Consider the following 26,879-nt stretch of genomic DNA (forward strand, 5'->3'; position numbering starts at 1 on the left):
GTATGTATGTATATATATATATATATATATATATATATATATATATATATATATATATATATATATATATATATATATATATATATATATATATATATATATATATATATATATATATATATATATATATATATGTATGTATGTATATATATATGTATATATATATGTATGTATGTATGTATGTATGTATATATATATATGTATATATATATATATATATATATATATATATATATATATATATATATATATATATATATATATTAGGGCTGCAACTAACGATTAATTTGATAATCGATTAATCTGTCGATTATTACATCGATTAATAATCGTATAAAAGAGACAAACTACATTTCTATCTTTTCCAGTATTTTATTGAAAAAAAACAGCATACTGGCACCATACTTATTTTGATTATTGTTTAGCAGCTGTTTGTACATGTTGCAGTTTATAAATAAAGGTTTATAAGAAATAAAAAATAATAATAATAAAACAAAAATTGCTTCTGCGCATGCGCATAGCATAGATCCAAAGAATCGATGACTAAATTAATCGGCAACTATTTTAATAATCGATTTTAATCGATTTAATTGATTAGTTGTTGCAGCCCTAATATACATGCATGCATGCTTTGGAGCCCCTGCCTCGAAAGAAAATAATAATAAACTGTGCTTTTTTATTCATTATTAATATCAACTTGTCAGCTTTTTCTCATTACATGATGCCTTTATCTCTGATTTTACATTTTTATAGAGGGAGGTATTTTATTATTATGTATTTATTTTTTTAAGTTATGTACATTCATATGTACATGTAGATGCTGTCTTGGGACAGATCCATTAAGAGTTTGAGCAGAAATATGTCATATAGGAATTAACTATACACATTAACAACGTGCTATGTCACATGAATGGATTTTGAAATAATACCTTTGTGACATGAAAAAAACACAAGTAATGTAAAAAAAACATGGTGTTTACTTTTCAATATCAATATAAAACACAAAGCAGTTTGGCTAATGAAGATGAAGTCTAAAAACAAACTTTGTTCTTCTCTGACGCCTCCTTGGGGTTCAGTGCAACAGTTTGGCTAACAAAAATAAGAGGAGTTACACCTCTCACATCGAATACATAGTCTTCACAGACTGCGTTCAGTTTGATGAAATGACAGAACATTTGAGCTAGTACTGATGTTATTTGAACACTGATACAGTTAGCAGTTAAATAAAGGAGTGAACATCCCAGTAAACAAACTAAAGACTTTATAAACAAGTCGTTACAACGTTCACGACACATCACCTGCTGCATGTTTCCTCACATCATTAACTCTCAGTCACAGCAGCTGATGGACGCTGTATTGAGAAAATAAAAGCAACATCAAATCGTTTTCTCCTTCGTATACTTTTAGTGTGGGGACAAGTGCGTCTGTCTCCAATATTATCCACACCTGTCTCCGTCTAAACACAGCAGTGCGCTCCTAAACGCACGGCGGGAAGCAAGGGAAAATGACATTAACTCAGAGGGGAAATTTCCAGAGCAAAGTCTGTGTCGCTTGTCCGTCATGATAATCGAGCCAAACGAGGCTAGTGCGCATGCGCCTGACTTCGTGTTGCCTAAAATGCATTAATAAATGACGGGGTTTCGGTAGTTAAAAAATTAGACGTATTACTAACTGTTGGGAATTTTATCGCGAATTATCATTTATTGTTACATCCCTAGTCCATTAACAAGTAAAAAGTCAAGGGCGGTCACGGCATATTCTTGCCGTCAATGTTAGTCAATTTTTTTAGAGCATTACGGCAAGTGACGAGGGCGGTCGCAGCTAATGCTGTGGTTGCCGTGGTTAAATTTGAGCCTTGTATGTACATGTAATAAAGCACAAGCCATGTGATAATGTGAGTAATAGATCGTCATAGAGTAGTCTGCTGTTTTCTACCGTAAGGACCTACAGCCATAATAGTCAAAGATCCTCCATATGACAGGAGTTAATGCCAAAATGCTCCTTACAGGCCGGTGCTTTTAAGCACCTAATACAAAAACGTTAGTCAAAGATCCTTTATATCAGGGGTCACCAACCTTTTTGAAACCAAGAGCTACTTCTTGGGTACTAATTAATGCGAAGGGCTACCAGTTTGATACACACTTAAATAAATTGCCAGAAATAGCCAATTTGCTCAATTTACCTTTAACTCTATGTTATTACTAATAATTAATGATATTTATCTTTGTGGAAACACTGATCTTAATGATTTCTCACAATAAATATATATAGAAACAGATAAATATCAATATGCAACACTATTTTTATATTTTCTCTAAGTGCACATTTTTGAAATTGAACATTTTCAAATGATCACTTCTAAGACAGTCTTGTGAAATCACAATAACCCATCTTAACTAGCTAGCCACTAACCATTTTTTAACAAATCATGAATTACTTTGCACCATGTTTGTACAAATAATAACTCATGTAATATACAAAAGTCAAATCATGTCACACTTTGAACTGGACACCAAATCTGTTATCTGTTTCTGTTTCTATGTCAGTTAGTGAAGACCAAGTCTTTAAAATATTTTCTTGGATTTTCAAATTCTATTTGAGTTTTGTCTCTCTTAGAATCAAAAATGTCAAGCAAAGCGAGACCAGCTTGCTAGTAAATAAATAAAATTTAAAAAATAGAGGCAGCTCACTAGTAAGTGCTGCTATTTGAGCTATTTTTAGAACAGGCCAGCGGGCTACTCATCTTGTCCTTACGGGCTACCTGGTGCCCGCGGGCACCGCGTTGGTGACCCCTGCTTTATATGACAGGCTAGTCAACAATCCTCTTTCTGATGTTTTTGTCATGTCTGTGTTGATCATGTTTTTGTTTGGCCATGTGCTGTTTGCTTTTTGGACGCTTTTTAGTTCCTGGTCACAATCTCTACACACCCTTATGATCCATGCTGCTCTTTTTCATGCCCTTTTCTCATCCAAGTAAGTTTTCTTTATTCATGCCATAGTTAGCAAGTTTTGTTTTTTGTCCATAGTTCTGCCTTTGTGCGAGTTTTTGTTTTTATAGCCAAGTTTTGCACTTCCGCCATCGTGCGCGCCTTTTGTTTATTCCTTTTTTAGTCTATTATTAAATCATTTATTTAAATTCACGCCATGTCCGGTCCAAATCATTTGCACCACGGGAGAACAAATCACGCCAAAGTCGACGCCTTGACAGATGTCACCAGCAAGAAAGTTCTCCCGCAAACATTTTGGATGAGGCTTCTTGGGCGGTCCTGCGCGCTATGGAAGAGGAAACGCTGCGCTACTCCATTTGGTCCCAGGACGGCGCTGCGTCACCGCAGTCCTGGAAGCGCCGCTCCAGACCGAGGACGTCAGGGAAGGCGAGCGGACAGCACGCGGCGCTCCCGCAAACTCCTCCCCCTCCGGGCGGAAATAGACGGCCGTCAGCCTGGCAGCTCCAAGATGACGTCCCAGACCAGGATTTTTTTTAATGCTTTTTCTTTTGATCACTCACCTCCAACCAAAGACTCTAAAAACATGATAAAACACTACCAAAACATGATCTTGAACATTAGAGCTAATCAGTCACAGCCATCTGAATTTCATGCCCCGCTCCACAGGACTCAAGCCACGCCCAAGTCACAAAATTGTTTTTTTTCACCCACTCAATCCCACCTAGAAAAAGAAAGACATTTTGGACAATTTAATGGGGAGGATTCTGCCCCCCTCCTGAGTCCCTCCACCCACCCTAAAAGACGGTTCCAGACCGCAGGGAGCGCGTCTGGTATCCGCTCCTTGAGGGGGGGCTAAAGCTGGGAGCTGTTCAGGTGGGGTCGCTCAGCGTCATGCCAAGCCACAGCCTCTAGCACGGCCCCCAACACCAGTTCTTCGGCCTGCCAAGCCACAGCCGCCAGCCCGGCCGCCGCCACCGGTCTTTCGGTTTTATTACCGGTCTGAGGTTTTATTAAATCATGTATTTAAATTCACGCCATGTCCGGTCCAAATTATTTGCACCATGGGAGAACAAATCACGCCAAAGTCCACGCCTTGACAGTTTTTATGAACCTACAGCCAAAATCAATAGTCAAATATCCTCTATACAACGGGACAACTCTGCTATTTTTGAGCAGCTAACATTGCTAATCGTAGATCCTCTATATCAGGAAGGAAGGACACTTTATTGTCATTGCACAAGTACAACAACATTTCCTTTTCAGCACAGACAGGTTCAAGAGCAGACATACATTGTACAGGGTGACAGAACAGGAACACTGATGGGTCACCACTTACGGTGTGTGGGAGGGCCCCTTTTGGCGCTGCTCCAGTCATTTGTCTGACCGCAGGGGGATAAGAAGTGGCAAAGGCGTAGGGCGGGGGAGGGGCTACATGTGCATATGTGCAGTCGAAGGGGTGCGTTTGTTATGTCTGTAGGCCTGGAGTTGCTCTGCAGGCACGGCGAGCAGAGCTCACCTCCACAGGTGTTGTTGACAGAGAAGAACTTTGTTGCGTCTTCGCTGCACTGTCCTCCAGGGGAATCTTGAAGTAACGACCATGTCAAGTCGCTTGTAGCCAGGGAAAACAATCGAGATTAGAATGTTTGTGTTTGAGTGAGCGAAAACTAATTTTTCACTGTAATTGTTTATTTCCGATCCTAAAATTAATCTTGCAGAGCAGACGGCGTCTCCAAGATTTTGTCTAGTTTGCGATTTAGTGGTCCTCAAGCCCCGGTCCTTGGACTAGTACCAGGCTGCTGACGGGTTCATACAATGCTGCAAAGAAATGTGTTTGAAATTTTATTTTTTGTCTTCCGGGTATCTTATTTTGAAATAATCCCCATTTGCGCCCATGCGTCACACTATCGCACTTGATTGAGCTTTCTCCATCATTGCGTGTGGTTACGGTAAGCTAAAAAAATGAGCTGCAGGGAAACAAGGACACTAAGTCTATATTAAGATGAGTTTATTTTGGTGTATAGGGCGCACCAGATTATAAGGCGCACTGCCGATGAGCGGGTCTATTCAGGTCTATTTTCATACAAAAGGCGCACCGGATTATAAGGCGCATTAAAGGGTCATATTATTAGGGATGATGTTCGAAAACCGGTTCTCCCGATGCTTCGATAAGAAAAGAACCGATTCCATGGATTCGAATCCCTTTTTGAGAACCGTTTCCTGTTATCGAAGCCACTATACCGTATTTTCGCGACCATAGGGCGCACCGTATTAAAAGGCGCCATGTCAGTTACGGGTGCTATTTCTGTATTTAACGCATAAATAAGGGTTAGGGTTAGCGTCCTCTCTCACCTGAAATCTTCACCCTTTAACGTCCGCATGCTGTCCTCAGTCACGTTCCTTCATATAAACAGCGTGCCGGCCCAGTCACATAACATCTGCGGCTTTTGGAACTCAGTGCACACACAACAACCTATCCAGATTTGATAAGAGAATTGATAAGGAACCGGTTCGATAAGAGGATTCGGTAATGGCATCGACATCGATAATTTCTTAACGAACATCATCCGTACATATTATGATTTTTTTTTCTAAATGTAAAACACTTCCTTGTGGTCTACATAACATGTAATGGTGGTTCTTTGGTCAAAATGTTGAATAGATTATGTTTTACAGACCATCTTCAAGTCGCTCTCTGACCGTCGCTTATGTGGGCGGTCTTATTTACATGGCTGCACTTCCACAGCGTCTTCCCCCCGTCATCTTTGTTATACCAGTAATTTCCGCTTCCATATTGACATATATAAGTTAAAACTTTACGCTACTTTATATTAGAAATGGCAACAGCGGAGAATGAATGCCCCACAACAAGAGGATAGAAAAAAAGAAGGTTATCGACTACAATGGTGGACACATGTACATTTTCAGGACTTATGCAGATCCCAAATACACATCATAAGATTACCAGATTACCAGAAGGTAAGACAAGTCGGTTTTGCATAATATTGCAAAGCAAAACGCCAGATAATATCTCTGCTAAAAGGTGCCATTTTGGGGTCCTTATACACACACCATAATAATACCGTATGTTGAAGCAGAGTACGTCTGACTATGGTAGCCGTAATGCTGCGACAATCCATCAAGCGGTGCGGCTTAATAGCTTACCAAAGTCGTACTAAAAACGATTTGACAGATTTTTGAGTGTTGTGTGTAATGTTCTATATTCTCAATGAAACATTTAAAGTTTTGGTGTTGTTTACTGGCCTCATCTTGCAGTCTACACGTATCTCTTATGTCCGACTGCCATCTACTGGTCACACTTATCATTACAACCTGTACCAAATAAAATAGCTTCGAGGTCGGTAAGCACAGCCAGAATTATTCCGTACCATAGGCGCACTGTCGATTTTTGAGAAAAGGATTGTTAGTGTGCCTTATGGTCCGAAAAATACGGTAACTGGTGTGATATGCGTAAACTGCAATAGTTTTTCCCCTGCTTTCATATTAAGATTAAAGATTAAATCTTTAATCTTAATATGAAAGCAGGGGAAAAACTATTGCAGTTAACGCATATCACACCAGTTACCGTATTTTACATTATTGTTTTTATTTTACCGCCCCTCTCCACCATTTGAATAACCCTGCGCTAATAGCTTGTGCACATTGTGCGTCCTCACCAAAGTAGAGAATAATTACAGCCCTATCAGCACCAATGTCTCACATATTGATTGAAGTTTTAATATCTTCAGTTGCTTTTTTTCTTCATGTTTTACACTCTCGCCCGAACAAATACAGCAAATCACCCCCCGTATGCTAATGTATTATTCACAGTCCATCAACGAGCCAAACGCGGCGCTCGTAATCGTGGATGGAAAACTGATGAGACCGTAACTGCAGTTAGCGGGCCGATGTTTCCCATTAGTCGGAGCCAGCCGAGCCGTCGGGTGATCACAACGCGGCCATCCCGCATAATGCCCCCCCCCCTACAGATTGAGCAGTTTGTACATTAAAGTCAGTCCTGAGAAGACAGAGCTTGCCGGGATGGTAATGACCTTCCTCGACGCTGATTAGCCTTCCCGGGAAACATTTGCATGCAACAAAAGCACAAACTAATTCTAAGGAGCGTCCGTAAGAAGAGCGTGCGAAGAGTAAATCTATCCAATAAATCAACCTTGTTTTTACACTGGCATGTGTGTCTGTTAATCCCTTTGAACCTGTGCAGAGTCAAGGCAGAGGCGATGAGCTGCCTCCATTACTGTCACTCACTTCAACGATCAAAATGCTGCGCGAGGATTCGCTATTATTTTGCTGATGTTGCACTTCAAAAACCATTCGGCTCCGTTATGCTTGAGTACCCTCGACTAATACAATGTAAACGGTTGACAGTCACGCTTTTGGATGTTTGCAGGTTCCTGGAGCTGGAGAGCAGCGGGCAGCGTAGCGAGGTGCGTCTTCACTACCGGACCAAAGGACAGCAGCCCCATACTGAGGTGTTCCCCTACAGCCTGGCTGACGACCAGTGGCACAAAGTGTCTGTCGCCGTCAGCGCCTCTCATGTCATCCTGCACGTCGACTGCAACAGGTGAGTTGCAGGGAAACCGAATTGGCTTAATACCCTCATGACATCCAGCTTTTGGTCTGCTTTTGCCAAAATTACACACAATTTTTTAAAAAAAATTTATATTAAATTTTTTTTTTTTTCTTTAAATACCGTATTTTCCGGACCATAGGGCGCACCGGATTATATGGAAAAGAGATCTTTGATCTCAGTGGGATTTTACCTGGTTAAATACATTTAAAAAAAATTATTAAAAAAAATTAAAAAAATTAAATAAAAATAAGGCGTACTGCTGATGAATGGTCTATGTTTGATCAGCTTTTGGTCTACTTTTGTCAAAGTTACCCACAATTTTATTCAATTTTTTTATATTTACATTTTTTTTTCTTTAAATACCGTATTTTCCGGACCATAGGGCGCACTAGTTTATATGGAAAAGAGATATAAATATAATTCACACACACACACACACGCACACACACACACACACATTTGATCTCAGTGGGATTTTACCTGGTTAAATAAAAGCTAAATAAAAAAATAATAACAATAAAAATGAGGCGTACTGCCGATGAATGGTCTATTTTTGACTGGTTTTCAAATATTAGATTATAGGGCGCATTAAAGGAGTCATATTATTATTATTTTTTTGTAAATGTAGAACACTTCCTTGTGGTCTACATAACATGTAATGGTGGTTCTTTGGTCAAAATGTTGCATAGATGTTTTACAGATCATCTTCAAGCCGCTTTCTGACAAACGCTTCCAGATGCGCCGTTGTGTGGGCGGTCTTATTTACGTGGCTCACCTTCGACAGCGTCTTCTCCCCGTCATCTTTGTTGTAGCGGTGTAGCGTGCAAGGACGGGAGTGGAAGAAGTGCCAAAAGATGGAGCTAACTGTTTTAATGACATTCACACTTTACTTAAATCAATAATGGAGCAGCATCTCCTCATCCGGAAACAACAACACAGGAAATGTGTCCCGTGAAAAACCGTCCGACCGGAACTCTAATAACTAAAGTTCCTTGGGTGAATAATGTCAACTCACTACACCGGTATGTTTTAGCGCTTTCATGGCAAGTTTACTGACAGATATAAGTAAGAACTTTACGCTACTTTATATTAGAAATGGCAACAGCGGAGGATGAATGTCACATAACAAGAAGATAGAGAAAAAGAAGAAACTTATCGACTGCGGCGTCGGCGCGGACACGCGCAATTTTTCAGGACTTCTACAGATCCCAAATACAGATCAGCAGGTACCAGATGGTAAGAAAAGGTGCTTTTGCATAATATTGCGAAACAAAACGCCAGATAATATGTTTTACCTTATACACACACCATAATAATACTCGTATGTTTAATGCTTCATAGCTTACCAAAGTCGTACTGAAACATTTGATAGATTTTTGAGCGCCGTGTGTAATGTTCTGTATTTTCATTGGAACATTTAGAATGTTGGTGTTGTTTACTTGAGACATATTGCCATCATAGTGCAGCCTACACTTATCTCTTATGTCATTACACCATGTACCAAATAAAATAGGTGCGAGGTGGGTAAGCTCAACCAAATCTATTCCTTATATTAGTCGCAGGTTATAAGGTGCACTGTCAAGTTTTAAGTGTGCCTTATAGTCCGGAATATACGGTATGGTGTTTGTTGTGAAATTGTTTTATTTATTTAAAAAAAAAAAAAGAATGTTGCACATAATGGAAAAACATTGCCCTGTTGCTGTTTCTCAGGAAGTTACGGCTTCGTAGAGGCGATAGTACGTGATATGCTGCATGCTGGTACACCTCACTAGACACAGCAACAACATAAAGGGGCACTCAAAATTTGCACAGATTGAGTTGAAGTGCAGGTATTACTTGATGGACATGGTCACATGACACTACTACGTGACTTACTATGCTGCTGTGTTGTGATGGACTTGTTTTTTAAAATCAAGATTTTCTTACGGTACAAGGGAGGAAGAAGAAGACGGCACAAAGGCAGGGACATCGTTTAGCTCTAGGCGTATTTATTAATATAATAAAATGACGTGTGTAATAAATCAAGGTACGTATGGTGTGACTATGTGTTGTGTTTAACTGAGTGTTACCAGGAGTCGTTGAAGGTGCGTGTTGAGCGAGATACGGAAGTCAGGGAGGGCAAGGCAGTCTCGGAGGTCCGTGGGAAAGCAAGAGGTTAGGGGCAGGAGCGAGGCGTCAAGGTCCGTGTCCAGGCGAGAGGTCGAGATCCAGGAAGGCAGCCAGGGAACCAGAGGGAATTCGGGGAGACGAGACACACAGCTCGAAACCAAGAAACGGAGGATGACGACACAGGACACAAGACGAGGAGGAGAAACACAGAGAGAGCGAATACACATAGGGAGGGAGCTAGAGACGTGTAGGCTTACTGTACCATACAGGGGGATACGTTCTGGCCCTGGAATGCAGGTTGCGCTGGCTTAAGAAGCGTGGAGCCTTATCAGCGTCAGGTGTGTAGATTGCAGATTGAAGAGATGCAGGAGATGCACGCGTAGGGGCGTGTCCAGAGATGCGCTTAGCGGAGCGCACTGAGGAATGTGCAGCGGCATGCGCTTGCGCCGTGACAGATTTTGCTGTAAGCGAACGGCGATCATAAGGTGTCTCTCCATTGGTGGCTGCTGGTCTTTCAAGTCGGGTAAATTCATTGTCAGCTAATCTTTTTATTTTTTATTTTTTTTATTTTTTATTTTTATAATGTCCTGCCCAGCTTCTCGGGCAAATCATATAGCAGATGTAGATGCCCATATCGGCTGTTCAGATTTACTTTACAAAAGAGAAGTGTAGGATACTTCTCTTGTTGCCTTACTTGTATTTTGACTTTATTAAATGTATTTATATTATCATTTGGTGCAGCCGGGCCGGAGCAGGAGGGGATAGAAAGAGAGAAAAAGGAAGACAGAGGGGGGAATTGTGGGGACAAGAGGGGGATTAGACAGAGAGACAAAAACAACAACAGCAAACACAACAACAACAACAACAACAGAGCAACATCAGCAAATACGACATGTACAAATATGATGGTAAAAGTAATAGCAAATAAGCAGTTAGCGAAAATTTAAAAAAAAAAAAATACAGAAATGACAATGAGCATTATTACACTAAAAATGGAGCAATATGAATACCAATAGAAATAGTGCTATTGATAATAAACAATACCAGTACTTTACCTTTATTATCAACAATACAATTGTTAAAATGCAACAATACATATACGTAATGATAACTTGAGATACGAAAGAATGCAGAAAAATGGAGGGGAAGAAAGAGAAGCAACCTTAACCTTGTAGATTGTTATAGTAACAATAGGTTAAGCTTTGTCAGTGTGCCATGTGTTATACCCAGTTTACCCTAGGGCAACAACGTTAATATATGTTTGATGAAACGTGATTATGTGCATGAGTGTATGTGTGCATATTGTCATATTGTCAGCTAATCTTTAAACACCAGTACAGTATCCAATTGGTAGGTTGCAGTCACATGACCTAGAGGCACATCCTGGCACTTCTGGGTTTCAGGCCACGGTCTTAGCCCCATTAGGCTACTGTTTATTTACCTGAATCAGTGCAGTTTTAGGGTTATTTAGAAAGTTTTAGAGGCAAATATAAAAGTGATCATGAAATAATATTTCATATGGGATGGAGTGGATTTTGACACTCTTAAGAAGAATATAAAAAAAAAAGATTTAAACATTTTATCATCACCAAGAGGTTACTGCTACCTCGCTTCACTTGACACTTACGGTATTTAGAGAAAAAAAGATTGGAGGCACATCATGTCTTCACATCTGAGGGTTTCACAAATTAAACTTTAATAAGTTAGAGACTGAAAAGTTGGATTTATTCGTGCATTGCTAATGAGAAAAAGGATACGTTTGTTTGAAGTTGATTTCCTGCTACAAATATTAGTCTCATCTACAATTCATGTCTGCAGTTGTTTTTATGATGTGAACATTTATCTATAATATATATATACTGTATATTATATATTTGTTCTCATTATTTAGCTATTTACCTGTTGTTCAGCAATGTTTGCTAGCGAAATCAAGATTTAGTTTATGCTGTTGAGATTTATTCATCTACTTTTTTAATTATTAAGGATATTTTCTAGATGCTTACAAATATCACCAAACACGCTATAATGTGGACATCTGTGTAAAATAAAGCACTTCAGGCTTTCCTGCTCAACAACAACTACGTTTTTAGTTTAGTGGACAATGAAAATACGACGGATTGGACCAACAATCACAATATCTATTACTAGGACTTAACATGACGTTAGTTTATCTGCACAAACAGATCTTGTAGTTATATTTAGGCACAGCAACGACAAAAGAACACAAACTATTGCCACCTATTGTCCTTTTTTTTAAACGTTTCGTTCAGCTCTCAAACACTACTAATATAGTACAAAATAAACTCAATTGCATCACAGAAAGTTTCTCAAACAAATCAAATGTTCAAACAAAACATTTTACAAAGTGATTACTGCAGACACAAGCGACCGATTGTATTTCACAAGATGATGAAAGTGATATTTTTAAGAGCCATTTCCTTTGATATGCTTTTATGACCTTTAAGAACCACTTCTTTCAGGACTCTATGAAAGCTATTTCCTATCTCTCTGTTTGAATGACTGGAACACCCAAGAACAGAACAGCAACAGGACATTTTCTGCTGAAACTCTACACTCACTCTCACTTGTTCTAATGCGACGCTCAAGCTGCTTGACCATCGTGTCAATTAAGCCGCCCAGAAGAAAACGGATGTGACCTTGAATTGATTAACGTGGACCCCGACTTAAACAAGTTGAAAAACTTATTCGGGTGTTACCATTTAGTGGTCAATTGTACGGAATATGTACTGTACTGTGCAATCTACTTATAAAAGTTTCAATCAATCAATCAAAACGTCATATGCAACTCTCCTATAGCAGATACAAGATATTAGGGTTGTACGGTATACCGATACTGGTATAGTATCGCGGTACTAATGAATAAAAAATGGTACTATACTCTGTTTGAAAAGTCCCGGTTCCTGGGCATGACGGTATGTCGTCACGTCATGAAATTGCTGGTTTACGAGCAGAGGAGCATGTTCAGCAGCACACAATCACGGGGGTACTTACAAGCAGACACAGTGTGTAGACAGAAAAGGGAGAACAAACGCATTTTGGCTTAAAAACTAACGATAAAGTTGAAGTTATAACACTGAATCGCCCTCAGGAAGAGGTGTTTTAAGACATGGCCAGCTAGCTAGCGGGAACGTCCATCCGCAGTCGGCAGTGTTTTAGCTACTTCTAAATCACTAATCCTTGCCTCCAGGGCGACAAATAAAGTAAGTTTCTTACTGCAGGATGAGGAATAGCTAAACATGCTTCACTACACACCGTAGGAGGATACGATAGCTAACCGCTAACAGCAAGCTAGCACCCTGAATGTAAACAAACGCCATGGGTGGATCTACACCTGACATCCACTGTAATGATACCAAGTACAATAGCGTATCTAGTCGATACTATGATTACATCGATATTTTTTATCGTTACAAAATTGTTTTCCTTTTTAAAAAAATCATGTTATGTTTATAAACTCAGGAAATACGTCCGTGGACACATGAGGACTTTGAATATGACCAATGTATGATCCTGTAACTACTTGGTATTGGATCGATACCTAAATTTGTGGTGTCATCCAAAACTAATGTAAAGTATCAAACAACAGAAGAATAAGTGATTGTTACATTTTAACAGAAGTGTAGATAGAACATGTTAAAAGAGAAAGTAACCAGATATTAACAGTAAATGATTAAGTGGTGGATTAATAATCAATTTTTACAGCTTGTCCCTCATAATTTTGACAAAATAGAATGAGAAATGACACAATATGTTACTGCAAAAGTCAGCACACTAATTAGGAGCCTTTGTTTGCTTACTTACTACTAAAAGACAAGTTGTCTTGTATGTTCACTATTTTATTTAAGGACAAACTTGCAATAATAAACATATGTTTAATGTAACCTCAGATTTTTTGTTAAAATAAAGTCAATAATGCCATTTTTGTGGTCCCCCTTATTTAGAAAAGTACCTAAAAGTATCGAAAAGTATCGAAATACATATTGGTTTTGGGACAACACTGCAATATATTAAGATGCTAGATTTTACAAAGAACATGCCATTTACAGGATTAGAAAGTTCTCCATATCAACTTGGAACAACGGAGTGAAACTTGAAAAATGCTCTGGCTAATTCGCTAGTTTTGCGGTCAATTAAAAAGGGATTCAGGCTTAGACCGATCATCCCAATCATCATGCGGAAGCTCGACATCCAGCCAAGCCCACTTTCCATACACTTGTATGCCGTTGTTTGGCTGCAGTGGAACAACACACTCTCTGCTCCCCCATTGAAGTCACTGGATGTTAAGCTTCAGCGCCTTTTAATGCACTGTGACGCCACCACAACTGCAATAAATGAGAAGAAAGTTGTGTCAGCTGTCATGAAAGTAGCTGATTCTGAACAGAAGTTGAACACTTTCTAGGGCATATTTAGTCAATGAAACATTTGAACACTCATTTTTTTTACATTTTTGGGGAAACTGAGGCTTCCCTCGCAGTCTTGGAGCAATCGCCACTGAGTCTCGTTTAAGGCGAACCTTTTGTTTGCTTTTCACATAAGGTGAAAAAAAATAGTTCAGCGACAAAAAAGGCCTGCCGAACATTTCGCCGGCAGTTTTGTGTCGTGATCACAAAGTACTTAATTCTTTAAGTGTATGCTCGGTGCGGAGTGAGTCACGGTGCCCCTCCGTGTCAGCGTTTATTGCCACTGCAGTACTTCATGACCAAGCGTTACCTAATATAGCGTCACTCAGATTTTGAGTGTTGCTATTCTGAAGAGTTAAACACTGATTTTCCAATGGGCGAGGACAACATTTCTACAGACCAAGAAAGAGCTCCTGTGAAAGGGGTGAGGTGATATTTTGAAATTGTCCTGAAGCTCCCATTATTTTTTTTTTTGCAAATAATCTTTAACTTTAGAATTTGATGCCAGCAACACGTGACAAAGAAGTTGGGAAAGGTGGCAATAAATACTGATAAAGTTGAGGAATGCTCATCAAACACTTATTTGGAACATCCCACAGGTGTGCAGGCTAATTGGGAACAGGTGGGTGCCATGATTGGATATAAAAACAGGTTCCCTAAAAATGCTCAGTCTTTCACAAGAAAGGATGGGGCGAGGTACACCTCTTTGTCCACAACTGCGTGAGCAAATAGTCAAACAGTTTAAGAACAACGTTTCTCAAAGTGCAATTGCAAGAAATTAAGGGATTTCAACATCTACGGTCCATAATATCATCAAAAGGTTCAGAGAATCTGGAGAAATCACTCCACGTAAGCGGCATGGCCGGAAACCAACATTGAATGACCGTGACCTTCGATCCCTCAGACGGCACTGTATCAAAAAGCGACATCAATCTCTAAAGGATATCACCACATGGGCTCAGGAACACTTCAGAAAACCACTGTCACTAAATACATTTGGTCGCTACATCTGTAAGTGCAAGTTAAAGCTCTACTATGCAAAACGAAAGCCATTTATCAACAACATCCAAAAACGCCGCCGGCTTCTCTGGGCCCGAGATCATCTAAGATGGACTCATGCAAAGTGGAAAACTGTTTTGTGGTCTAACGAGTCCACATTTCAAATTGTTTTTTGAAATATTCGACATTGTGTCATCCGGACCAACGGGGAAGCGAACCATCCAGACTGTTATCGACGCAAAGTTAAAAAGCCAGCATCTGTGATGGTATGGGGGTGCATTAGTAACCAAGTCATGGGTAACTTACACATCTGTGAAGGTACATACAGGTTTTGGAACAACATATGCTGCCATCTAAGCGCCGTCTTTTTCATGGACGCCCCTGCTTATTTCAGCAAGACAATTCCAAGCCACATTCAGCACGTGTTACAACAGCGTGGCTTTGTTAAAAAAGAATGCGGGTACTTTCCTGGCCCGCCTGCAGTCCAGACCTGTCTCCCATCGAAAATGTGTGGCGCATTATGAAGCGTAAAATACGACAGCGGAGACCCCGGACTGTTGAACGACTGAAGCTCTACATAAAACAAGAATGGGAAAGAATTCCACTTTCAAAGCTTCAACAATTAGTTTCCTCAGTTCGCAATCGTTTATTAAGTGTTGTTAAAAGAAAAGGTGATGCAACACAGTGGTGAACATGCCCTTTCCCAACTACTTTGGCACGTGTTGCAGCCATGAAATTCTAAGTTAATTATTATTTGCAAATAAAAATAAAGTTTGAGTTTGAACATCAAATATCTTGCCTTTGTAGTGCATTCAATTGAATATGGGTTGAAAAGGATTTGCAAATAATTGTATTTCGTTTATATTTACATCTAACACAATTTCCCAACTCATATGGAAACGGGGTTTGTAAGTTCCACAATAGTACAATGAAAGTGTTTTGTCCAAAATGTTCCCTGAATGCTACTTTTGGTATTTAGACAGTTTAAGTGTGTCAAACTTGTTTTTATTGCAGTTATGGCTGCCCACAGAGTGCCGGCCGCTTGTAACAGTGAATAATATATGAATAAAAGACTACATTCACAATGGGGTGTCAGATTTCCAATTATGACTTTTTTGGCAAATCCAATCTTCATGGTGGCAAACCAAAAAAAATTAAATTTTTAATGTGAATGCAGGGTTTCCCCCGAACTGCTAAGATACCTGTGGCTGTGGGGGCGTGGGTATGGGTGTGGTCACCACGACGTTGTCGAGTAATTTGCATAATTTGCTCTGATGATATGGTTTTCTTTAAAAAGTCTCAAAAAATGTAAACATACATTTAAAAATCTGTTATTATTAATTAGTATAAACATATTTTTTTATCGTTTTGCCATATTTTCAATTGTTGCTGCTTTTTGTACAAGGTACATACTTTTAATGACGTTCTAAATTTAAAACAACTAGCAATAAATCCAGCATCTTCTTCTGGTGTTATCATAAAATGTACTCGTGTTTATGGACTCTACTTCTGTCCCTCCATGTCCCTATAAATACAATATATATAAAAATCAGCTCCACATCACAGACATGCTGACAACGCTCCAGACAATGTTGTGCATTTTGTTTACGTCCGTTTTTTAGACATCAAAGTCTTTTTTTTTGGTGGTCGAGTTTTTGATACATCACTTGTCAACAGTGTGCAAATAATAGGCTATATATATCAGTTCATACTGTAACGACCAGGTAATGTCAATTAGGGCTGGGCGATATATGCGATATATCGCGGGTTTGTCTCTGTGCGATATAGAAAATGACTATATCGTGATATTCGAGTATACATTCTCACGCAGTTGCTTTTAGCTGTGGGCATTACACTACAGGCTCTTCCCACTCTTTCTAGTCTCTCCTTCTCACAGACAACAAGCGCACCTTTTTACACACGTCACATACTCTCACGACATACGTCACATACGTATACGCCCTCCTTGAGCAGAGAGGTAGCAGCATGGCTAAAGTTAGCTGTGATGCGATTGGTAATACGAGAGAAAGAAGGTACGAATATGGTAACAAATAAAACAATAATTAATTCCCAAGAAAAACAGCATGGGGCCATCGTCTGGCGGTGGTTTGGCTTCAAGTGGGAATATGTCGAACAGACAACTCTAATTTGTCAAGTGTGAGGCGAAAGCGTTTCTACAAGAAGTAGCATTACTGCTAATATGTAGCTTTATTTGAAAAGTCACCCGCTAGATAATGAAGAGTGCTTGAAACTCCGCATGTCAACATCTCCATTCGGTGCCACACCATCAAAATGCAGAGGCAAACATTTCCACATCAACACCGTATGATAAAAAGAGTCAACAAAAGGAAATAATGTCCGCAGGAACCTACCACATAGCGAAGGACGCACACTATTTGATTTCCTATTATGCAGCTCATTTTTATTTGACAGTCATTGAAATATCTTGTGTGACATCATGTTTTAAACTAATAGCTTGTTTTAAAATGTCTCTGACAATCTTGCACTTTCTGTTTTGAAATGACATGAATGTTTGTGCCACTGCTTAATACAGCGTTTCTAAAAGTGTGGGGCGCGCCCCACTGGTGGGGAATAGAGACATGACAGGTGGGGCGCGAGGAACGGGAGGAAATTTCACTTTTATTTATTTATTTTTTTTATTATTATATTCTGTGATTTTTTTTTTTACTATGCTTTCATTTTCTATACACACTGGAAATCACTTTGTGATTCTGTCTGTGAAATCCGCTATATAGATAAATGTAAATTACTTATTTTTCCTGTATGCTTTACATTTCTAGGTAGGAGCGAAAGTTTGACAGACAGCAACAGTAACTAATGGGGGCGGGGCTAAGCGGAAGCTTTGTGAATGGCGAGTCACTGTGCGAGGATTTGCTGTTTTGCAAATACATAAAAAATAGAGCCACTGCTGATGAGCTGTTCAAGATAATGGACAGTTTCCTCAAAGAACACGACCTTAAATGGGAAAACTGTGTGGGCTTTTGCTCTGATGGCGCGCATGGCAAAGTCAAGAAACGGGCTGCAGGCTCTAATAAAGAGGGTTGCGCCAAATGCGCATTGGACACAATGTGTCATTCACTGGGAAACACTCGCGTCAAGGCAGCTCAGCCCCGAATTCAATGAGGTTTTAACAGTGGCAGTGTCAAGCCTGCAACCCCGATTTGAAAAGCTGTGCAGTGCAAAACAGGCTCATTGCAGCCACTAATGCTGGAGTACTGTAAAACTCATGTTCACTTGCCCTGTCCTCCTTTTTTTGGCAAAGATTGCAAAGTGGCACTTTTATTTTCATTTATTATTGAACTTGATGCAAGTTATTTGATTTATTATTGAACTTGATGCAAGTTATAACACTTTTTTTGATTTATTATTGAACTTGATGCAAGTTATAACACTTTTGTTTTATTTATTATTGAACTTGATGCAAGTTATAACACTTTTATTTGATTTATTATTGAACTTGATGCAAGTTGTAACACTTTTTTTGATTTATTATTGAACTTGATGCAAGTTATAACACTTTTGTTTTATTTATTATTGAACTTGATGCAAGTTATAACACTTTTGTTTTATTTATTATTGAACTTGATGCAAGTTATTTGATTTATTATTGAACTTATTGCAAGTTATAACACTTTTATTTGATTTATTATTGAACTTGATGCAAGTTATAACACTTTTTGATTTATTATTGAACTTGATGCAAGTTATAACACTTTTTTTGATTTATTATTGAACTTGATGCAAGTTATAACACTTTTGTTTTATTTATTATTGAACTTGATGCAAGTTATAACACTTTTGTTTTATTTATTATTGAACTTGATGCAAGTTATTTGATTTATTATTGAACTTATTGCAAGTTATAACACTTTTATTTGATTTATTATTGAACTTGATGCAAGTTATAACACTTTTTGATTTATTATTGAACTTGATGCAAGTTATAACACTTTTTTTGATTTATTATTGAACTTGATGCAAGTTATAACACTTTTGTTTTATTTATTATTGAATTGATGCAAGTTATTTTATTTGATATTGAACTTGATGCAAGTTATACCACAGCTGCACAGTTATTTTATTTATTATTTAACTTGATTTTATTTTATGTTATTGAGTTTGAATGTATAAAACTTGATGTTACTTGATGTTCGATAAATTTGAAAATGTTAAGCTTGGCATTAGCGTTCTGTTGGGGCGATGGGGGCAGGTGGGGCTTGAAAACTCCCCCTTGTCCAAAGTGGGGGGTGACAAAAAAAGTTTGAGAACCACTGGCTTAATAACTGTTTAATGAATACAGTTTTGGTCAATTGACTTAGTTGTGATTTCCTTCTCTGCCTGAAAGTTTAAAAGTAGCATATATTAATGCAGTATGAAGAAGGATGTTTTAATGTAGACACATAGAATCATCACACTTCTGTGATTATATGCATCAGTGTTCATTCAAAGCTAAGGCAAAATATCGAGATATATATCGTGTATCGCGATATGGCCTAAAAATATTGAGATATTAAAAAACGGCCACATCGCCCAGCCCTAATGTCAATATTTTATGTTTTTGTGGTTTGGATTTGATGTTAGTTTTTCCCATGTTTGCAAACACAACGTCCGTGCCTGAAAGGTGATTGGCGGAGAATTAGGAAGTGTTGTTGTGTGTCCAGCGGTGAAACGAAGACTCACAAAACCAAAGTATTTTCATGGGAGGTAAAACCTGTTGGAATTGTGCCATTTGTTATCATAAGATTGGTAATAAAAGTTAAAAATAGCGTCAGAATTTCTGTATTTCTTCTGGGGGCTACAATTTATTATATTACTTTAATTTTTTTAAGGTGTGGCGGTAATAAAAATACCACATTCAATTGCATTAACGGGAAACCCTGGAATGCCATCTGCCCCGCATGCAGACATAACACGACGCACTGTAATGTTTACAGAAGTAAACAGGGCTTCCCCTCTAGTCGTCTCAGCGCATTTGTTGCAATTTCAAAGATTGTGTGCAATTAAAGTCAGTATTTTCTGATCTAAATTTTGGAGCTTTGAAGATTAAGAAAGAAGAGGACAAGTATTTTGGTTTTGGCAGTTTTACGGGATATTTTGCTTCGCATACATATCCGATTTATTTCCACATACGAAAGAGGTCTGGGTGGGATATGAAAAATGTGGAATTGCACTGTTCACACGGACATGAAAAAATCCTTAACAGGTCGCGTATGGGCTAAAACAATCCAAACTGACCTGCAGTGAACAAAACCAAAACGTATCGTATTTTTCGGGGTCATATTTTGACTTTTTTTTTTCTACATCTAAAACACTTCCTTGTGGTCTACATAATATGTAATGGTGGTTCTTTATTGTTGTGTAGATCAGTGGTCCCCAACCACTGGGCCGCGGCCCGGTACCAATCCGTGGATCGATTGGTACCGGGCCGCACAAGAATTTAAAAAAAATATATATTGTAAATTAAATCCACATAAAAAACACAAGATACACTTACAATTAGTGCACCAACCCAAAAAAAACTCCCTCCCCCATTTACACTCATTTGCACAAAAGGGTTGTTTCTTTCTGTTATTAATATTTCTGGTTCCTGCATTATATATCAATATAGATCAATACAGTCTGCAGGGATACAGTCCGTAAGCACACATGATTGTACTTTTGTATGACAAAAAAAAACAAAAAAAACACCTCCCCCCGGTTTGTGGGACACATTTTCAAGCGTTGACCGGTCCGCAGTTACAAAAAGGTTGAGAATCACTGGTGTAGATTATGTTTTACAGACCATCTACTTTTATGGGCAGTCTTATTTACGTGCCTCTGCTTTGACAGCATTTTCTCGTGGACCTGTGTTTTTTAGCATTTCCATAGCGTGTTTACTGATAGATGTAAGGTAAACTGTACGCTACATTATATTACAAATGGCAACAGCGAAGGATGAATGCCCCATAACAAGAAGATGGGGAAAAAGGAGAAGCTTATTACTCACATCGTCGGACCACAAAGCACTTTGGGTAAACTTTCACCATATATGGATACTAGAACAGGCGTCATCCTGCAGTCCACACAGATCTCTTATGTGTGACTGCCATCTACTAGTCACACTTATCATTACACCATGTACCAAATAAAATTGCTTGTAGGTCGTGAGTGTCAGAGTGTGTCCCTAACAACCGAACAAGCTCATCATGTCCATGAGGGAGGAGGTTTTCCCTTCACGATGTCATTAAAAACCGCACCTTCAAAAGCGACCGTTGGCGCGCCTCTTCTCTGAAAAGAAACAGACGATATTGAGCAGTCATAAAAAATGCTACAGGGTCATATATTACTCTTATAGCATTATTAAAAAGTCAATTTTGCATCACAGGGGACCTTTAGGAAGGACATATGGTTGGACCACAGAGACCTAGAAAGATCTCATTCAGAGATATTACAGGTCAAGGCCTGTGGGGAAATAACCGTTCTAGATTGGTAAAGCAAGTTAATCCCACTGCATCATTTCTTGTATGTGTTTTCTAGGATCTACGAGCGGGTGGTGGAAGCCCCCTTCATGGACATACCCAAGGACGCCTCCTTCTGGCTTGGACAGAGGAACACTGCTCATGGGTTTTTCAAGGTCAGCATTTCTCCCCAAATATCGGATATTTTGTGTTACTCCACCATAAAGAAAATGATCATGCTCGAGTCCTTTTTATAACTCATCCTCGCTATCCTTTGTGTTTGTTTTTATATTAATGATGGAGCTGCTGAATTTAATTGCATGCGTTGCCATTTTTAATATTCGAGTGTTGCTGGGCCGTCCATCCCGATCCGTATTTCTTTCATGTCATTATTTGCTTCCTCGTCCTTAAGAATGCAGCTAAGCCCAATTATCTCAGCAAAAGCCCGACATTGCTGATTTAGGAGAAGTCAGTGAGTCGCCTGTGGACCATGCTCATTAGATTGGTTCTGTGCAGGTATTGTTTATCAATCGGGCAACCTCCCAGATTGGACTGCACAAGACGAGGCAGAATGTTTGTCACATTTCCTCTGGTCCAGACCTTTGTCTGTGTTCTTGACATGAAACAGCAGTTTCTTGGTCGATTCAATGAGCTCTGCAGGGGAATAACGATTAGCCAATCAGCACCACAGGCAGGACCACTCACAAGTCTTTTGGAGCTATGAGACGAGTCTCAACATTCTACTTTGCTTTTTACGACTCTCCGGTGCACTTTTGCAGTAAAAAAGAAAAAAAAAATACAGCAGGCCGGCGCCAGCTTCTAAAATGATGTTAAATTAAAGCGGTGGCAGGGGCTCTTCCGTGATTTATGAGAGAAAAATGAATCAGACTCACGGCAAAGTCATACGGAAGACGGAAAGCGAGTGGAACGCCGTGACAGATCTGACTGGAATCACAGTGCATCTTATCAGCGACTAGAACTATTTTAGTCTGTCTGACAGTGACTGGCAGGCATGGCATCTTTGTGTGCGTGTGTGTAGTCAGGTGTATCTTACATTCTGGGGACTCTCCTCCCTTTTGCTATTATACTATATAATACCATCCAATGCAGTATGTCATTTCTCATGCAGTATTTCCTCCTTTACTCAACAGGAGAGAGTATCCAGGGTTTCCCCCAGCTTGAAAGCTACATGTGGGGGCGCGGTCAATGTGACGTCATCATATCATTCGCATAATTGTTGATGATGCACATGTATATATATTTTATTGCAAACATTTTTTTTTAAATAAGTATGTCTTATTAGTAATTAGTATTAACATACAAACCCCAAAACCAGTGAAGTTGGCACGTTGTGAAAATCGTAAATAAAAACTAAATACAATGATTTGTAAACCCTTTTCAACCTATGTTCAATTGAATAGACTGCAAAGACAAGATACTTAACATTTGAACTGAAAAACGTTGTTATTTTTTGCAAATATTAGCTTATTTGGAATTTGATGCCTGCAACATTTAAAAAAAAAAAAAAGACTGAGAAAGTTGAGGAATGCTCATCAAACACTTATTTGGAACATCCCACAGGTGAACAGGCTAATTGGGAACAGGTGGGTGCCATGATTGGGTATAAAAGCAGCTTCCATGAAATGCTCAGTCATTCACAAACAAGGATGGGGCAAGGGTCACCACTTTGTGAACAAATGCGTGATCAAATTGTTTAAGAACAACATTTCTCAACCAGCTATTGCAAGGAATTCAGGTATTTCGCCATCTACGGTCCGTAATATCATCAAAAGGTTCAGAGAATCTGGAGAAATCACTGCACGTAAGCAGCAAGGCTAAAAACCACCATTGAATGCCCGTGACCTTCGATCCCTCAGGCAGTACTGCATCAAAAACCGACATCAGTGTGTAAAGGATATCACCACATGAGCTCAGGAACATTTCAGAAAACCACTGTCAGTAACTACAGTTCATTGCTACATCTGTAAGTGCAAGTTAAAACTCTAGAATAGAATAGAATAGCAAGTACTTTATTGATCCCTGGGGGAATTTCAGCACCACAGTTCGCTCACAACAAACAATAAACACTTAGGTATTTATTACATGTGAATAATCTAAATACAGTCTATTATACAGCATTATTCACTTGTGAATAATATAAATACAGTTTATAATACATTCAAATACAGTCAAAAAGGAACATATGCATTATACAGTCTGATGGCTGTCGATATTAAGGACTTCCTGTGTCGTTCCGTGTTGCATTTTGGGAGTCTCAGCCTTCCACTGAACATGCTCATTCTCTCCGCCAGGTCCGAGTGTAGTGGGTGGGAGGTGTTGTCCATAATGGCTAGGAGCTTTGCTAGACTTCTCCTCTCTGACACCACCACCAGAGAGTCTAGCTCCACTCCCACCACGTTACTGGCCTTCCTTACCAGCCTTTCCAGTCTGTTTGCGTCCCCCGCTCTCAGGCCGCTGCCCCAGCAGGCCACGGCGTACAAGAAGGCACCCGCCACCACCGACTCGTAGAACATCTTCATCATCTTTGTACAGATGTTGAAGGATCCTAGCCTCCTTCTTGTAGAGTGCCTCAGCGTGTTTGACCCATTCAGCTTGTTGTCGATGTGTACACCGAGGTATTTATAATCCTCAACCATGTCCACGTCGACCCCCCTGATGGAAACAGGGGTCGCCGGAGTACTCCTCTTCCTTCCCAGGTCCACAAACAGCTCCTTGGTCTTAGTCACATTGAGCTGGAGGTGGTTCTTGTCACACCATGTGACAAAGTCCTCCACCAGTGCCCTGTATTCGTCCTCATCACCATCTTTAATACACCCCACTATCGCAGAGTCATCAGAAAACTTCTGAAGGTGGCAAGACTCTGACTGATAGTGGAAATCGGTGGTGTAGTTGGTAAAGAGGAAGGGGGAGAGGACTGCTGTGCGGGGCCCCGGTGTTGCTGACCAGTCCGTCAGACACACAGTCCTGCAGTCCCACGTACTGTGGTCTGTCAGTCAGGTAATCAACAACCCAGGACACCAAGGGTGCCTCCACCTGCATCGTCTCTAACTTCACACCCAGTAACCCGGGTCGTATGGTATCAAAAGCAATGAGGAAGTCAAAAAACATGACTGTGGAGGTTTCCCTCTTGTGGGTTCTCCTGACCGCAATAGACCTTCTCGGAAGCCCGGGAGTCTGGGTTGAACTATCTTTTATTGTCGTATGCACACGCCAGGACAGCACTCTGCTCTACAACTTTTCAGTCTTTCTTGTGGGTGCGTGCGTCTGCTCAACTCCAACTCCGTCCTCGTGTGTCGGCGCGGCTGGTGCTGATAAGCATGGCAGGTGATTGGATGATCAACCCCATCTGGGTAATCCAATCACCTGCCAGCTGTGCTCCGAGGCCGGTCCTTACACACCCCGCTCCGCGGCAGGCCCGCAGACCACGCCCTCCTCCACAATGACCCTCACACTGCTCGCAGGCTTGCCTAGGTGGGTGTGGGCTCGGTTTAGCAGGTAGGTGACCGCGTCCTCCACTCCAAATTGGGGCTGGTAGGCTAACTGGAGTGGGTCCAGGTGAGGCTTGATCGTCGGGCGGAGTTGTTCCAGGACCAACCTCTCCATGGTCTTCATGAATGGGAGGTTAGAGCCACCGGCCTGTAGTTCTTCGGCGTGCTGGGTCGCGTGCACTTGGGGATGGGGACCATGCATGAGGTTTTCCACAGTGTGGGGACTTTCTGCAGCTCATGTTGAAGACGTGCTGGAACACACCACACAGCTCTACTATGCAAAGCGAAAGCCATTTACCAACAACACCCAGAAACGTCGCCGACTTTGCTGGGCCCGAGCTCATCTAAGATGGACTGATGCAAATTGTAAAAGTGTTCTGTGGTCTGACGAGTCCACATTTCAAATTGTTTTTGGAAACTGTGGACATCGTGTCCTCCGGACCAAAGAGGAAAAGAACCATCTGGATTGTTATAGGCACAAAGTTGAAAAGCCAGCATCTGTGATGGTATGGGGGTGTATTAGTGCCCAAGACATGGGTAACTTACACATCTGTGAAGGCACCATTAAGGCTGCAAGGTACATACAGGTTTTGGAGCAACATATGTTGCCATCCAAGCGACGTTATCATGGACACCCCTGCTTATTTCAGCAAGACAATGCCAAGCCACATGTTACAACAGCGTGGTTTCATAGTAAAAGAGTGCGGGTACTAGACTGGCCTGCCTGTAGTCCAGACCTGTCTCCCATTGAAAATGTGTGGCGCAATATGAAGCCTAAAATACCACAACGGAGACCCCGGACTGTTGAACAACTTAAGCTGTACATCAAGCAAGAATGGGAAATAATTCCACCTGAAAAGCTTCAAAAATTGGTCTCCTCAGTTCCCAAACGTTTACTGAGTGTCGTTAAAAGGAAAGGGCATGTAACACAGTGGTAAAAATGCCCCTGTGACAACTTTTTTGCAATGTTTTGCTGCCATTAAATTCTAAGTTAATGATTATTTGCAAAAAAAAGTTTCTCAGTTCAAACATTAAATATCTTGTCTTTGCAGTCTATTCAATTGAATATAAGTTGAAAAATCCTTGTATTCTGTTTTTATTTACCATTTACACAACGTGCCAACTTTACTGGTTTGGGGGTTTGTAGTATGGCATGTATTTTCTAGAGCTTTTCTTATTTCATTCACAATTGTCATCATTTTCAAATAGCTAGGTTGTCAACTAAGCTAAACATGATTGAATTAGAAGAGGAATGGGTAAAAGTGCCTGCTATTGAAATGTTTTTTCTCTCAATAGTTCCATCACAAATTGGACATGACTTTTTCTATTCAAGCTTCCCATGTCATTTATCAAAACATTTCTACAAGTGTTCTTTTTAAATTAAAGACCAATACATTGGAGTGACACAAGCTTGTTGAGGAAATAGAAGCACACACATATTGAATGGTGGTTGCCATGGAGACACAGTATCAATGTTACTCTGTGTGCATAGTTTTTCAAGGGTTTGCACACACAGGATGGAAAGCAATCAATGGATTCAAAACACGCTGAAATTGAATTTGCGTCCGCTGTTTATACAAGAGTCGACCTGAGGAAAACATGCTGGTCGGTTCTGATGTGATTTGTGATTTGCTGTCCGACTCTTTTATTGTTATTATTATCATCTCACACTCCAGAAGAACAACATTATTTGTTTGTGCTTGGTTTACTTTTATAGTATTTGTGTGTGTGTCTGTGTATGTGTTCAGGGGGTGATGCAGGACGTGGAAATTGTGGTGATGCCGCAAGGATACGTCTCTCAGTGTCCAGATCTCAACAGAAGTGAGTGCTCCATGTTGTTATTGCTG

General features: G+C 39.9%; 1 protein-coding gene across 3 annotated transcripts in view; it reads left to right on the forward strand.

Annotated features, from left to right (window-relative positions):
* Nucleotides 1-26,879, forward strand: part of nell2a (neural EGFL like 2a) — a 442,132-nt gene that overhangs the window by 74,209 nt on the left and 341,044 nt on the right. For all 3 annotated transcript variants that reach the window (XM_062035926.1, XM_062035927.1, XM_062035925.1), the window contains 3 exons: nt 7,354-7,527; nt 21,603-21,699; nt 26,781-26,853. In XM_062035926.1, coding sequence (XP_061891910.1) covers nt 7,354-7,527; nt 21,603-21,699; nt 26,781-26,853 — 344 coding nt within the window. The remainder of the gene's footprint in view (nt 1-7,353; nt 7,528-21,602; nt 21,700-26,780; nt 26,854-26,879) is intronic.

This window comes from Entelurus aequoreus, linkage group LG24, assembly GCF_033978785.1.
Source record: "Entelurus aequoreus isolate RoL-2023_Sb linkage group LG24, RoL_Eaeq_v1.1, whole genome shotgun sequence".
Lineage (NCBI taxonomy): Eukaryota > Metazoa > Chordata > Actinopteri > Syngnathiformes > Syngnathidae > Entelurus > Entelurus aequoreus.